At 40.3% G+C, this 14,733-nt stretch overlaps 1 protein-coding gene across 36 annotated transcripts in view; it reads left to right on the top strand.

Annotated features, from left to right (window-relative positions):
• The window catches only part of LOC140318082 (protocadherin gamma-C5-like), a 259,247-nt gene that overhangs the window by 200,321 nt on the left and 44,193 nt on the right, over window positions 1-14,733 (top strand). The window contains exon 1 of one of the 36 annotated variants that reach the window (XM_072395716.1): window positions 3,175-5,733. The exons of 33 other annotated variants lie outside the window; for them this stretch is intronic. In XM_072395716.1, coding sequence (XP_072251817.1) covers window positions 3,331-5,733 — 2,403 coding nt within the window. In that variant the 5' untranslated portion in view covers window positions 3,175-3,330. Of the gene's footprint in view, window positions 1-3,174; window positions 5,734-5,897; window positions 8,532-14,733 lie in introns of those variants that run through there. 2 more of the 36 variants (XM_072395737.1, XM_072395708.1) reach the window with 2 other exon arrangements.

Here is a 14,733-nt window from a genome sequence, read left to right as displayed (position 1 = left end):
TTTGGAGAACGGATCTGTAATAAATATAGGTGTAGCCTAATTGGGCATAAAGTGTTTCATGGGCAGATTTATAGACAATGATTGACATCACAATGAGACGGCAAGTACTATTGTTTATTTCGGTCCTTTTTCTCAGCTCTGTAGTTGGACAGGTCAGCTACTCTATTCCCGAGGAAATGACAATAGGCTCTTTTGTTGGTAATATCGCACAGGATTTAGGATTAGATGTCAAAAGACTGAAATCGGGCAGGGCTCAGGTTTTCACTAGAGACAGCACTGCGTATGTCGAGTTAAACAGAGAACGGGGGATTCTTCTCCTTAAAGAAAGGATAGACAGAGAGGCGCTTTGTGCACAAATGACGCCCTGCGCTTTGCATTTCCAGATTTTATTAGAAGACCCGATGGAATTTTACAGCATTACTATTGAAATAACAGATATAAACGATAACCCTCCGACTTTCATCACGAACGGGGCACAATTTAATATAAGCGAGTCTACGCTTCCTGGCACAACATTCACATTAGACAGGGCGACCGATCTTGATGTGGGCAAAAACAGTTTAAAGACATATGTGCTAAAACCAACTGATACGTTTTCTCTTAAAATTAATAATCAAGGGTATATTAGTAAAAATGTTGAAATGGTGTTGAATGCACCGTTAGACAGAGAGAAAAATGAACACTTGTCTTTGGTTCTGACGGCAGTGGATGGGGGAGAGCCGCAGATGACAGGAACAATGCAAATTATCGTCAACGTTTTGGATGCTAATGATAATGCCCCTGTTTTCACACAGACGATTTATAAAGCGTTCATCAATGAAAATGCCCCAACAGGTACACTTGTAGCGACAGTTACTGCAACAGATGCAGATGAGGGCTCTAATGGCAGAGTAACTTATTCAATTTCAACGATGCTAGATCAAGCACGCGGGATGTTTGAAATAAATAAAGCTAGTGGCGAAGTCACTTTGAGTAGAAAGACTGATTACGAGAAGGCCAGAAATTTCCAGATCGATATTCGAGCCAGTGATAATGGTGGTCTAACTGGATCATGTAAACTGATTGTTGATGTTTTAGACGTGAATGATAACAGTCCTGATATTCATATTATGTCTAAATCAAATGTGATTTCAGAAGATGCAAAACCTAACACTGTTGTAACAATGATTAATGTTGAGGATGCAGATTCATCTGAAAATGGTAAAGTCCACTGCGTCATCGATGCCAATTATTACTTCATTTTAAAGTCCGCATCAGAAAAGTTCTACAGTTTGATGACAGATAGCGAATTGGATCGAGAGAGCGCCTCAGAGTATAACATTACAGTGACCTGCGCTGATGAGGGAGTGCCCTCCCTCTCCAGCAGCGTCACTCTCACCTTACAGATCGCTGATGTGAATGATAACGCGCCTGTCTTTGAGAGGAGCTCATACGAGGGCTACATTGTAGAAAACAACACACCAGGTCTCTCTATATTCACTTTGAAAGCCACAGACGCTGACTGGAACCAGAATGCCCGTGTTTCTTACATACTGGAGGACTCCTCTGTTAACGGTGTGCCAGTCTCCTCATATGTGTCCGTTAGTGCTGATAGTGGAGTCATCCATGCAGTGCGCTCCTTTGACTACGAGCAGATCAAAGATTTCCAGTTCCGTGTCAAAGTGCAGGATGGAGGCTCTCCTCCACTCGGCAGCAATGTGACTGTGAAAATACTGATCCAGGACCAGAACGATAACCCCCCTCAGGTTCTGTACCCAGTCCAGAGTGGTGGCTCTGTGGTGGCTGAAATGGTGCCTCGTTCAGCAGATGTGGGCTATCTGGTCACTAAAGTGGTGGCTGTTGATGTGGACTCTGGACAGAATGCCTGGCTCTCCTATAAACTGCAGAAAGCCACAGACAGGGCGCTGTTTGAAGTGGGCTTACAGAATGGAGAAATAAGAACTATCCGCCAAGTCACTGATAAAGATGCTGTGAAACAAAGACTGACTGTTATAGTGGAGGACAACGGGCAGCCCTCTCGTTCAGCTACAGTCATTGTTAACGTGGCGGTGGCGGACAGCTTCCCTGAAGTGCTGTCGGAGTTCACTGACTTTACACACGACAAGGAGTACAATGACAACCTGACTTTTTACTTAGTGTTGGCTCTGGCTGTAGTTTCCTTCCTCTTCATCACGTGTTTAGTGGTTATTATATCAGTGAAAATCTACAGATGGAGACAGTCTCGCATCCTGTATCACTCCAGCCTCCCTGTGATTCCATATTATCCGCCACGTTACTCAGACACTTTGGGGACAGGGACTCTCCCTCACGTTTACAATTACGAGGTGTGCCGGACGACTGACTCCAGAAAGAGTGACTGTAAGTTCGGCACAGTTGGTAGTCAGAACGTGCTGATAATGGACCCCAGTTCTACAGGAACGATGCAGCGGATACAGAGTGAGAAGAACATCCTCGATGAACCAGACTCTCCTTTAGAGGTTAGCATTTTCAAATGATCTCAACACAAATTATCATCAGGTTAAATAATTGGCAATAATTATGGTGGCCTTGCCTCAGTTAGAGTCGCCATCCCTATGGTGGAAGTTTGCCTAGCTCCTCCACATGCTGAAGTTTCCTTGTGTAAGTCAGTCAGAAAAAAAATCTCATCACTCTCTGATCTCCTCATCGGTGTGTGGTTTTCCAGAAAAAAAGCGCTGCATTTATGATGTGCTGAAAGTATAATAAGAATTGTTTTATAAGGTTGTAATAATGGTCGAAAGAGAAATAATCTGTAAAGCCTTTTTTGGAACCTAAAACAAAATTAAAAACGTCCGTATAATTGTTTACCATTACATTGCTGTAATATTTTCAGCACCCTGGATAGAGACTTGATTTAACATCTTTTGTTCACAAGTGTCCCCTATCTTGGACATTACATTTCTGTGTCGTGCCATTTGTCAGGCAGTGTCTGCAAATGTTCCTCAGTTTTTCCGTCATTGTGTTTTTGAAGTACTATTAAGCGATGTTGCTTCATATTGATTCAAAAGTTTGATTGTTATTTTTAACATAAACTGCAATGTATTTTTCCACCTTTCGCGTGCACCTTTTCTTCATCAACTCAGAGTGCCGCTGTTGGCCAGTCTGTCTTTGATTCACTGCAGACTATTGGTACCTCCCATCACGTCTTTATTTTAGAGGGAGAAAGAGAAAGAAGCAAGTCACACCGTCTGGAATTTACTCGACATACTGGATTTAGTAACCTTTTGTTCTGGGCGGAATAAACCCTAAAACTCGCACTGACTTAAATTCTTCAAGACAAATGTACAGAAGTTATATGTGGTTCACAGTTGGATGGCGTCGGATAGAACAATGAGAGGGCAAGTACTGTTGTTTTTCTCGGTCCTCTCTCTCAGCCCGGTGCTCGGACAGGTCAGCTATTCCATTCCTGAGGAAATGACTAAAGGTTCTTTAGTTGGTAACATGGCTAAAGATTTTGGCTTAGATGTTAAAAGACTTCAGGCAGGTAAAGCTCGCATTTTTACTCCAGATAGTGGCGATTATATTGAGCTGAATAAAGAAAGAGGAGTCCTCCTCATCCAAAACAGGATAGACAGAGAAGCGCTTTGTGGACAAATGACGCCATGCGCTTTGCATTTTCAGATTATATTAGAGAATCCGATGGAGTTTTACGGTGTTACTGTCGAGATTACAGATGTTAATGATAATCCACCATCTTTCGAAAAGGCGGATGTCAAATTTAAAATTAGCGAATCCGCTCTCCGTGGGGCTAAATTCATATTAGATCGAGCCGTTGATCTTGATGTTGGTGTAAATGGTTTGCAAACCTATAAACTCGAACCGATAGAGAATTTTGTAATTAAATTACACGATCAAGCAGATGGGACAAAAAACGTTGAAATGATATTAGAGAAACCTCTTGACAGAGAAAAACACGAACACTTGTCTTTGGTTCTGACGGCAGTTGATGGGGGAGAGCCGCAGATGACGGGAACAATGCAAATCCTGATAACTGTTTTAGACGTTAATGACAACGCTCCTGTTTTTACACAGTCTGTTTATAAAGCTTCTATAAGAGAAAATTCTCCGGTAGGAACAGTTGTGATGTCAGTTACTGCAACAGATGCAGACGAGGGGTCTAATGGTAGAATAACTTATTCTATGTCTAGTATATTAGATAATGCTCGTGGATTATTTGAAATAAATCATGAAAGGGGTGAAATTCGGATTCAGGGAAATGTTGACTATGAAAAAGCTCGAACATTTCAGATTAATATTCGGGCAAGTGATGAAGGGGGACTAGTTGACTCGTGTAAAGTGATGATTGACGTCATTGACATTAATGACAATAACCCCAACATCCATATTATGTCTAAATCAAATATTATATCAGAAAATGCTAAACCCGGTACTGTTGTAACAATGATTCATATTCAAGACGCAGATTCGGGTGAAAACGGAAAAGTCCAGTGCAACATGAATGATGAAATCCATTTTGTGATGAAGTCTTCAACTGGTGATTTTTATAGCTTAGTAACAGACGGTGAATTAGACAGAGAGAGCGCCTCAGAGTATAACATTACAGTGACCTGCTTTGATGAGGGAGTACCTTCCCTCTCCAGCAGCGTCACTCTTACCTTACAGATCTCTGATGTGAATGACAACGCGCCTGTCTTTGAGAGGACCTCATATGAGGCCTACATTGTAGAAAACAACACACCAGGTCTCTCTATATTCACAGTGAAAGCCATAGATGCTGACTGGAACCAGAATGCCCGTGTTTCTTACATACTGGAGGACTCCTCTGTTAACGGAGTGCCAGTCTCCTCATATCTGTCCGTTAGTGCTGATAGTGGAGTCATCCATGCAGTGCGCTCCTTTGACTACGAGCAGATCAAAGATTTCCAGTTCCGCGTCAAAGCACAGGATGGAGGCTCTCCTCCACTCAGCAGCAATGTGACTGTGAAAATACTGATCCAGGACCAGAACGATAACCCCCCTCAGGTTCTGTACCCAGTCCAGACTGGTGGCTCTGTGGTGGCTGAAATGGTGCCTCGTTCAGCAGATGTGGGCTATCTGGTCACTAAAGTGGTGGCTGTTGATGTGGACTCTGGACAGAATGCCTGGCTCTCCTATAAACTGCAGAAAGCCACAGACAGGGCGTTGTTTGAAGTGGGCTTACAGAATGGAGAAATAAGAACTATCCGCCAAGTCACTGATAAAGATGCTGTGAAACAAAGACTGACTGTTATAGTGGAGGACAACGGGCAGCCCTCTCGTTCAGCTACAGTCATTGTTAACGTGGCGGTGGCAGACAGCTTCCCTGAAGTGCTGTCGGAGTTCACTGACTTTACACACGACAAGGAGTACAATGACAACCTGACTTTTTACTTAGTGTTGGCTCTGGCTGTAGTTTCCTTCCTCTTCATCACGTGTTTAGTGGTTATTATATCAGTGAAAATCTACAGATGGAGACAGTCTCGCATCCTGTATCACTCCAGCCTCCCTGTGATTCCATATTATCCGCCACGTTACTCAGACACCTTGGGGACAGGGACTCTCCCTCACGTGTACAATTACGAGGTGTGCAGGACGACTGACTCCAGAAAGAGTGACTGTAAGTTCGGCACAGTTGGTAGTCAGAACGTGCTGATAATGGACCCCAGTTCTACAGGAACGATGCAGCGGATACAGAGTGAGAAGAGCATCCTGGATGAACCAGACTCTCCTTTAGAGGTTGGTTATTTGGAGCTCAATTCAGCAGTATGTATTGTTCTCTATACCTATAGTACAGGTCTATTTCACTACTCGTGTTAGCACCCTGGACAGAGGCTCTGGTATTATTATCCTTTTTTCTTTCTTTTTTGTATCGCTTTTGCTGTGTCCAGTGGTTATATCTATCTGTCTGTCATTTCATTGTTTGCACTTTCCTTTTACGTCTGTAAGTGCCGCTGTTGGTTAGTGTAAAGAAAAGAACGCTATCCTCCCTCCCATTTTTTTCTTACAGCTGGGCTGACAAAGACAGCTACTCAGTGCCGAGTAATGAACTCATGATCAAACATTGGTTTGGATTGTATCCCCCCTGGTTTGTTTTCAACTCGGATTTTGCAAAGGTTATTGTCAAGATGGCTGTTCTTTACTGTTTAACCAAAAGGATAATTATTTCATGGTGGCCGTTGCTTCTCTGCATCTGTGTAGCAGAAATGGCTGTCGGTCAGCTCCGGTATTCAATACCTGAAGAGATGGCGACGGGCTCGGTTGTCGGGAATATAATTCAGGATCTTGGCTTGGACATTAAACGACTGAAATCTGGGCGGGCTAGAATTTTTACCGAGGATGGCAGTGAGTACGTTGGTCTGAATGCAGAAAAAGGAACTTTGGTCGTGGCTCAAAGAATAGACAGAGAAGAACTGTGTAAGCAAGTGTCTCCCTGCTCTCTTCATTTCCAAATTATTCTAGAACATCCAATGGAGCTGCATAGAATAGATATAGAGATTACAGATATAAATGATAACGCTCCGTTTTTTTCCAAGAAAGAATACAATTTTCAGATTAGCGAATCTGCCTCACCAGGGGCTCGCTATTTACTTGAGAGTGCCAGAGATCCCGATGTAGCTCAAAACACGATTCAGACATACAAACTTACACCTACTGATCATTTCAAGTTAAACATTGTATCTCGGTCTGATGGAACAAAATATATTGAAATGGTTCTTCACACATCGCTCGACAGAGAAAATCAAGAGGAGCATAAATTAACTTTAACAGCATTTGACGGTGGTAATCCTCAGAAATCCGGTTCTGTCAAAATAAATGTGGTTGTTATGGATGCAAATGACAATGCGCCTGTATTCAGTCAGTCTGTTTACAGGGTTACCGTTCCTGAAAATGCATCACAAGGTACAGTGGTTTTGAGAGTTAGTGCCACCGACAATGATAAGGGAGCAAACGAAGAGGTGATGTATTCATTTTCACAGCATACCAATAGTGCATCATCGCTGTTTAATATAGATTCCAATACCGGAGAAATTACTGTAACTGGTGTTTTAGATTACGAAAAAGCTAAACATTATGAAATAGATATTGAGGCTACAGACAAAGGGGGGCTAACAGACGCAAGCAAGGTACTAATTGAGGTGAGTGACCTGAATGATAATGCACCTGTCATAAGCATAATTTCTCTCTCTAATCCCATACCTGAGGATTCGGCTATAAACACAGTCATAGCAATGATCAACATCAAAGACTTGGACTCGGGTAAAAATGGCCAAGTTCGTTGTTTTATAAGCCGAGATTTGCCTTTTAAAATCAAATCATCAACGACAAATTTTTTTAGCCTGATATCTGACGATGTCTTGGACCGAGAAATTGTGCCTGATTATAATATAACAATAACAGCAATAGATGAGGGTTCCCCACCTTATTCCACAAACAAGACTATAAATCTAAGAATATCAGACATAAATGACAACGCCCCAGTGTTCCAACAAAATTCTTTGACAGCTTCTATCACGGAAAATAATTCACCTGGCATGTCAATCCTGTGCGTTAAAGCCAGTGACATAGACTATGGGAACAATGCACGCATTTCTTATTTCCTTGATGACATCCAACTGAATGGGATGCCTGCCTCATCTTATTTTTCCATCAATGCAGAGACTGGAGAGATACTTGCAGTGCGCTCTTTTGACTACGAGCAAACAAAAGAGTTCCTCATTCGCGTCAAAGCTCAGGATGGAGGCTCTCCTCCACTCAGCAGCAATGTGACTGTGAAAATACTGATCCAGGACCAGAACGATAACCCCCCTCAGGTTCTGTACCCAGTCCAGACTGGTGGCTCAGTGGTGGCTGAAATGGTGCCTCGTTCAGCAGATGTGGGCTATCTGGTCACTAAAGTGGTGGCTGTTGATGTGGACTCTGGACAGAATGCCTGGCTCTCCTATAAACTGCAGAAAGCCACAGACAGGGCGCTGTTTGAAGCGGGCTTACAGAATGGAGAAATAAGAACTATCCGCCAAGTCACTGATAAAGATGCTGTGAAACAAAGACTGACTGTTATAGTGGAGGACAACGGGCAGCCTTCTCGTTCAGCTACAGTCATTGTTAACGTGGCGGTGGCGGACAGCTTCCCTGAAGTGCTGTCGGAGTTCACTGACTTTACACACGACAAGGAGTACAATGACAACCTGACTTTTTACTTAGTGTTGGCTCTGGCTGTAGTTTCCTTCCTCTTCATCACGTGTTTAGTGGTTATTATATCAGTGAAAATCTACAGATGGAAACAAGAACGCTTGTTTTACAAATCCAGTGGAAATCTTCCTGTAATTCCGTATTATCCGCCCCTTTACGCAGACGCAGGAGGTACTGGCACATTGAAGCAGGGCTTCAGTTATGAAGTATATGGAACTACTAACTCTCGGATGAGTGATGTGAAATGTTCTGGGCCCTTCAGTCAAAGCACTCTGAGTGTTGACCATAGTGCTTCCAAGACACTTCCAAGGCTTAAAACAGAGTCAGAGAATGTGCTCATAGAGGTGAGGATAGCGCCTATACACTATATGTACAGTATATTGTTTTAATGTTTTTTTTTTAGCCACTCATTACTTCAAATCATTTCAATCATTTTGGCTGTCAGTGAAAGACATTGCCACAACAGAATTAATCAATATGTATTTAGCTTCTTTAGATAATTTTTGTAGCTGAATTATAGGATATAGGCAGTGTGGGTGACAAGATGAACCAATGTATGTAATAGTTGTGGGGAAAATGCACGTTTACTTAAACATATTTTTCTGTTACTGCCCTGGCAACCATTGGATTTTTAACCGCAACAAGTTCATGACCCTTACATTCTGATTTCAGTTTTATTAAAAAAGACTCTGAGAAATAAGATAATGTCACTTAGGTACTGTTCTGGTTCTTTTTCTTTTCCTTTTCAGTTTTCAAAAAACATGTTTTTTTGTCTCCCTCATTTGGGAAGAAACTGCAAATTCTCTGACACCATTGTTTTTGTTTTTTGTCACATGCACATTTTTGACAGCATAGGACACGGATGTTTGTAAAGAGGCTTCATTTATATTTACCTGTGTTGTCTTAAATAGTTTTTAAAAGCTAAAGTGTAACACAAACTTTATTTTGCTCTTTGACATTAAAGCCACCTCTATTTTTCCACTTTAATTAAATTTTTCATTCATCATGATAATAATGTCATGGTGTTTACCCCTATTTGAGAAGAGTAAAAAAGAGGGTGAAGCTTCAGTGACACAAAAAAAAACATTCTGGGCTTTAACCATGCTGAAGCTTTGCTGCAGATCAGGCTCATAATGAGACACACAACCACACAGTGCAGTAGTTTAGATCAGATTGTTATCAGTGACCTAATTCCCTTCGTAACACCATGCAGTCATAGTTACAGGGCTGCATTTACACAGAAAAGAAAGGATGGAGCTCCTTTTTTTACTACAACAAAGCCAATTAATCCAAATCAGTAAATAAAATGCAAAGAATAGTATAATATTTATGATTCAATGTTAAAAGTAGGGTAAAAAAAAAAAGACATGGAAACAGTCACTATGCGGATCATGGGGAGATTGAGAACGAGGTAGAAAAACTGTGATGGAGAGGAGGAGAGAGGCAGCGGGGGAGGGGAAGAGGCACGTGGTAGCCAGCATAGTCTCACCATCCCTGTGCAGCATTTGTGTTGCTGATGCACAGCAGCCATTTTGATCCTCAGCACTCTTTGTGTGCCGAAAAAGGTTGAAATTAGGGAAGTCTTGTGTGCGAAACAGTGATGTTAGGCAATATTTTCCACCTGCACTGTAACAGACACGGATAGATTGAGATGTCTTGTGATAAAGTATGAAAGAATGAAAGCAAGATATAACAAGTGTAGCAGAGTAACATTTGGTATGTAACAGACAACCAGAGGATGTCAGACAGGACAGAGGCTGTGTGAACAGAAAAATAAATATAAAAATGCAGTCACGCAATATCTGACCTAGAATGTATTGAAATCTAGCTGTTTAGAAATGCAGTGGGGAAAAAAAATAATCCTCATATAAATACAGCAACTGACCTTCTGTTGTGTTTTGGTATTTACTGAATATGAAAACTTTATGTTGTCTTTTAAAGTAAGGGTGTGGCTGACTCAGTGCTAATAACATTGTTTGTATTATAATATGATGATGAATCTTTTTTTGTTGAGCCACATTTGTTGAAATTACACTTTAGATCTACAGTTAAGGCTTTATTGAAACCTCTGTAGTTTCGCACATTAGTGATGACTAAATACTGGTAAGTTCTGTTTGAGGATATTCCTTCTGTAGTGAGGTTAGCTCTTTTTTTTCAGTTTTAGAAGTTGTTGTACCAACAACTAGTCTGCATGTCGTGGTAGCTCCTGGTGCTAAATGTATGTCAGCAGTAGGTCACGGGATGTGCATGAGAAAACAGAAGTCGACAAACTACAAAGCTAAAACCCAGTTTAATTGCGGTAACCCCCATATCTGCCGGAAGCAGTCTGCTGTAATTATCAGACCACAAATGTGCAGTTTTACCTGTTTCAGCTGTGTTTAAAACACTGTGACTCATTTTCTCCGGTTTATAGCAGTGATGGTTTTTGCTCTGCCATAAATTAATTTCACCACAGTGTCACCGTAGGGGTCAAAGCTCTCAGAAACTTCTTTGTTACCAACTAAACAGTTCAGGCTGTTTATACTTTATATTGTATCATGTCAATGAGATGCTTCATCTTTCACATCTTTTAAGAAACCAGCATTGTCAACATTGTTCATTTTGAGTCCTACTTAATCCTACAAACATTAGTTTGTTAGACTTTCTGTTGAGTATAATCGGACACAGATGCTCCTGGTTCCCACAGGCCAAAGTTGTTAAGCGTTCAGTTCAGTTAAGTTAAATGTCTGGTTCCTCCAGCCAAGCTGTCTGTTGAGCAGATGTGTGCACATGTTTATGCCTGTGGGGCTCATAAGCACATTGTACACTTTGTTTGAGGATGTGGTGAATACTGTAAGCTTTCATTTTATGTTTGTTTACAAGATGGCTCTCATATCTAGATAATAGGGCTATGAGCGTGATTTCAGTACGTAACAATATGTAAACAGCTCCCATGCATGATATTCTCTAAATGTGGTGATTGCTGCTATCTTTGTCCCCTGAGACTGCTGTTTTGTTGTCTGATACAGATGTATATTCAAACTTGCACAGGACCCGGTCATGATTTTAGAGAGTGTCTTTGTGCTTTAAGCCTCAAGCACCTCTTCAGCAAGTTTTCGCCGGTTTCAAGGGCCATACCTTCACATGTTTGTGATTGTGCAGCTCTGACTCAAATTTCTTGTATTCTTTAATTATTTTATATTGATGACTATACATCTCATTTGAGCACAGTGTTTATTTGAAACTGAATAGAGAACAGGCATGTAGTATAATCATATTTGCCTTTTTCCCCATACCATGATAACATGAGGTAAACTATTAAGAGTTCACAAAAGATGTTGGTGATGCTGTATTTCATTATCTTTGAGAAATAATACTGTTGATTACCTGGAGTTTTTTGGGGTATTATTATATGTCTGTGTGTTTATGTTTTCTAAAATTTCAACTACAGTAAAGTTCCAGCCTTAAAAGATTTATGCGATTCAAAGGAACAACCAGGTTTTGCAATCATTGCAGTAAAAAAATTGTGTATTATTCTCGTATCATATTGTGTTTCAGTTCATGAGATTTTATCTCATATTTGCATCCAAGCAAAGTTATTAGATGAATATCTGTTTACTCGTAGTAAACATGTTAGATTGTGGCGCAGACTTGGATGACTACTATTCATCATTCAGTCTTCATTTCCAACAGTCCTCCTTTTTCCTCCTGATCTCATTTTCTGCATCCCTCCCCTCCCCCTCTCCAGCTGCACCACTCTGCTGCAGAGGAAGAAAGACACAGAGAAAAGGGCAGAGGATGATTGCTCAATGTAGGGCATTTTGTCCTGTCTATAAAAAGAAATTATACACCATGTGGTGTCGTTTCATCTCTGTGTTGAGCACCAAGAAAAAATATCTCCTTTACAGACATTTATCAGGAAAATATTTGGTAACCAGTAGTCTATACATATGTATTTTGTTTGAGCATATTCTCAGAGAACATTTGTCTGAGCATCAGCTCATGTTTTCATCTGTCATCTTCTTTGTCTTCCATCTTGTTTTTGTAATTCTTTTTTCGATCAGCCTAACCAGCTTGCAGGAAACATGATGGGATGAAAGCACTGGAGGTGGGATGTGGTACCATAGCAACAAGCTGACTCACAGGCAGGGCTGTACCATTTTTATGAAGCCACTGGGGGTCAGCAGTCGATTCAGCCTTTGATGTGTGATAACTCCATGTATTTGTTGATTTTGAGAGGACAGAAAACACCCCTGTGTTGGGCGAGGATAGTGCAGTGTCCTCAGACCTGGGGTGTCTGTTAGAGAGAAGGGAGGAGGGAGATCATGGCTGCTTGTGATATTTTTTTCTTATATGTATGCACTGATGTTTACTTTCCCCTTGTTCCAGCAAACCACCGTTCATGTGAGATAAGTGTTTTGTCAAAAATAACTCACATCTTCTTAAAACCACCTTTTCTGTCATATGAAGCAGTAATATTTTGGTTTCCTTTTATGATTTATTTGTTTCATTGCTCTTGTTTGTGATCAGTTTTGTATACATAAGCACCATTATTATCATATTTGTCTGGAAGATATAGGTTATATTGTGTGTATTGTCATGTACACAGCTGTATAGTCTGATCAAAATCACCCTATTCTTTGCTTTACCCTCACAAAGACACTTATGCACACATCAGCTGTGACAAACATTGAGCCACAGTGCAAACTCTCATTAATATGGCATGTTTTTTTTCTGGGGCATCGCCTCTAGGCCCCCTGCTGTTGCTTTGAGGGTAGTGGTTTTGTGCAGCAGTACAGTGTTTTGGTTGTGATTCATACATTGGTGGTATATTTAGTGTTTTAAATTTCCCTCTGTAGTGATCAGGTTACTTAAGTTGTTGTATGCCATCAATGCATGTCAAGTTTGTACTTGTCTGAAGTGATAGAGGACTGTTCATCTCTGCTGCATGGCATTATTTAACACATGCAACGTTACTGGACATACTTTCTCAGTTAGGTTGTTACAGTGACTTGGGAAACTTGATTGTGTAATATAATTTTTTCTGTCTTTGTCAATAGTTTTTATCGCTCTTTGACTTCCTGTTTTCCTTTTTAGGAAAATATTAATATTTGGTCCTTTTTTTTTCTTTTGCATTTTGTCATTGTCATGTGTCATCAGAAGCATAGCAGAGCTAAAACAAAGTTCATATTAAAGCTCCATTCTAGTACATTCATATGAATCTCACTCACATGTACATACTCAGTGCTTGATGTTTCAGATTCTTTAACCTGGATTGTTTCAGTTTTTCATTCTTCAAAGTTATATCCCATTCTCTGTTTATTAACATTATTAAGAAATTGTTCCTTATTATATATTATTATAGAAATTAGCTTCATTCTTTTGTATTCATTTGCTTTTTCTCTGCTCTTTTCTTTTTATCAAACTGCACATATCTTTTCACATGGTTAACTGTACACAATGACTTTGTGTGTGTAAACATATTGAGAGACACATTTTCCAAAATTAATCAAAATAAACATAAATAACATATGTGAAGAACAACAGACATTTAAATTCACAATCTGATGAGATTTTCACGGTAAGTATGCTGATTGCTGTGCTTCCCAAAGCCCAACTCTATATCCTGACCACCAGTCTAACTGACTTCCTTTCCCTCTTTTTTTTCTCTTTCATGTGTCCCCTTTGCTGCATGGTGCTGTTCCTGTTTCCTCCCTGACTCATGTTAAATCCCGACTCACCAAATAAGGTAAGAAATAGTATTTGTCTACATTCTTCACATTATTACCAACAAACACAAACAATTGTTAAAGACTTGTATGATTCTACAAGGAAGTACATATCACTGAGGCACTGACAGCTGCACATCCACCTCTAGATCATCATACAGTCACGTAAATCAAACACAAACAGTGTTCAAAACCGCAGATTGAGTGAAACATTTAATGTGATTTTTCACAAGCGGCGCATCTAGTCACATACAAAACATATAGCACCGCTAAAGATTGTTTCAGTCAGGCACTGATGGAAGCATAATTTGGTAACAAGTCATGTGTGACAATGTGTTTGGCTTGATGCTGAAAACATGATGGGATTTTTGTCTGGTGTGTTATAGTACACTGGGTTCCACTGATTATCATATGGACATAATTTGCTATATATTCTGTAGATATGAAAACTGATAGCTCCTTTATAGATACACAGTTTTGCAGAGGGCCCAAGTATGGTGCTTCACATTTGAACTTCTTATTAGTGTAAGTTGGACAGCTCTTCCTACTAACAGGCTTATGTGGTTTAAGCAACGTATTAGTAGGGAACACCAGCTGGTAAAACAATTTGAAGTAAGAGAGATTATACTGTCTTGTACTGCACTGTATATGGGTTTAGTAAATCAGAAAGTATTGTACAAAAATCTTGCTATTCAGCAATTAAACTAAGAACACAGGACAGGAAAAAACACTGGTCATGTGAAACCCATAATAACATAATAAGGATAATAAGGATTAACATATACTTGAAGAAGCTGTATATCTTGTGTAGGCCAACATTACCCCCTAACATAGCTCA

Source organism: Leuresthes tenuis, unplaced genomic scaffold (assembly GCF_036924035.1).
Source record: "Leuresthes tenuis unplaced genomic scaffold, fLeuTen1.0.hap1 SCAF_11, whole genome shotgun sequence".
NCBI classification, from domain to species: Eukaryota; Metazoa; Chordata; class Actinopteri; order Atheriniformes; family Atherinopsidae; genus Leuresthes; species Leuresthes tenuis.
Note: the sequence above shows the minus strand (reverse complement) of the source record. Positions and strands in the feature narration are given on the sequence as shown.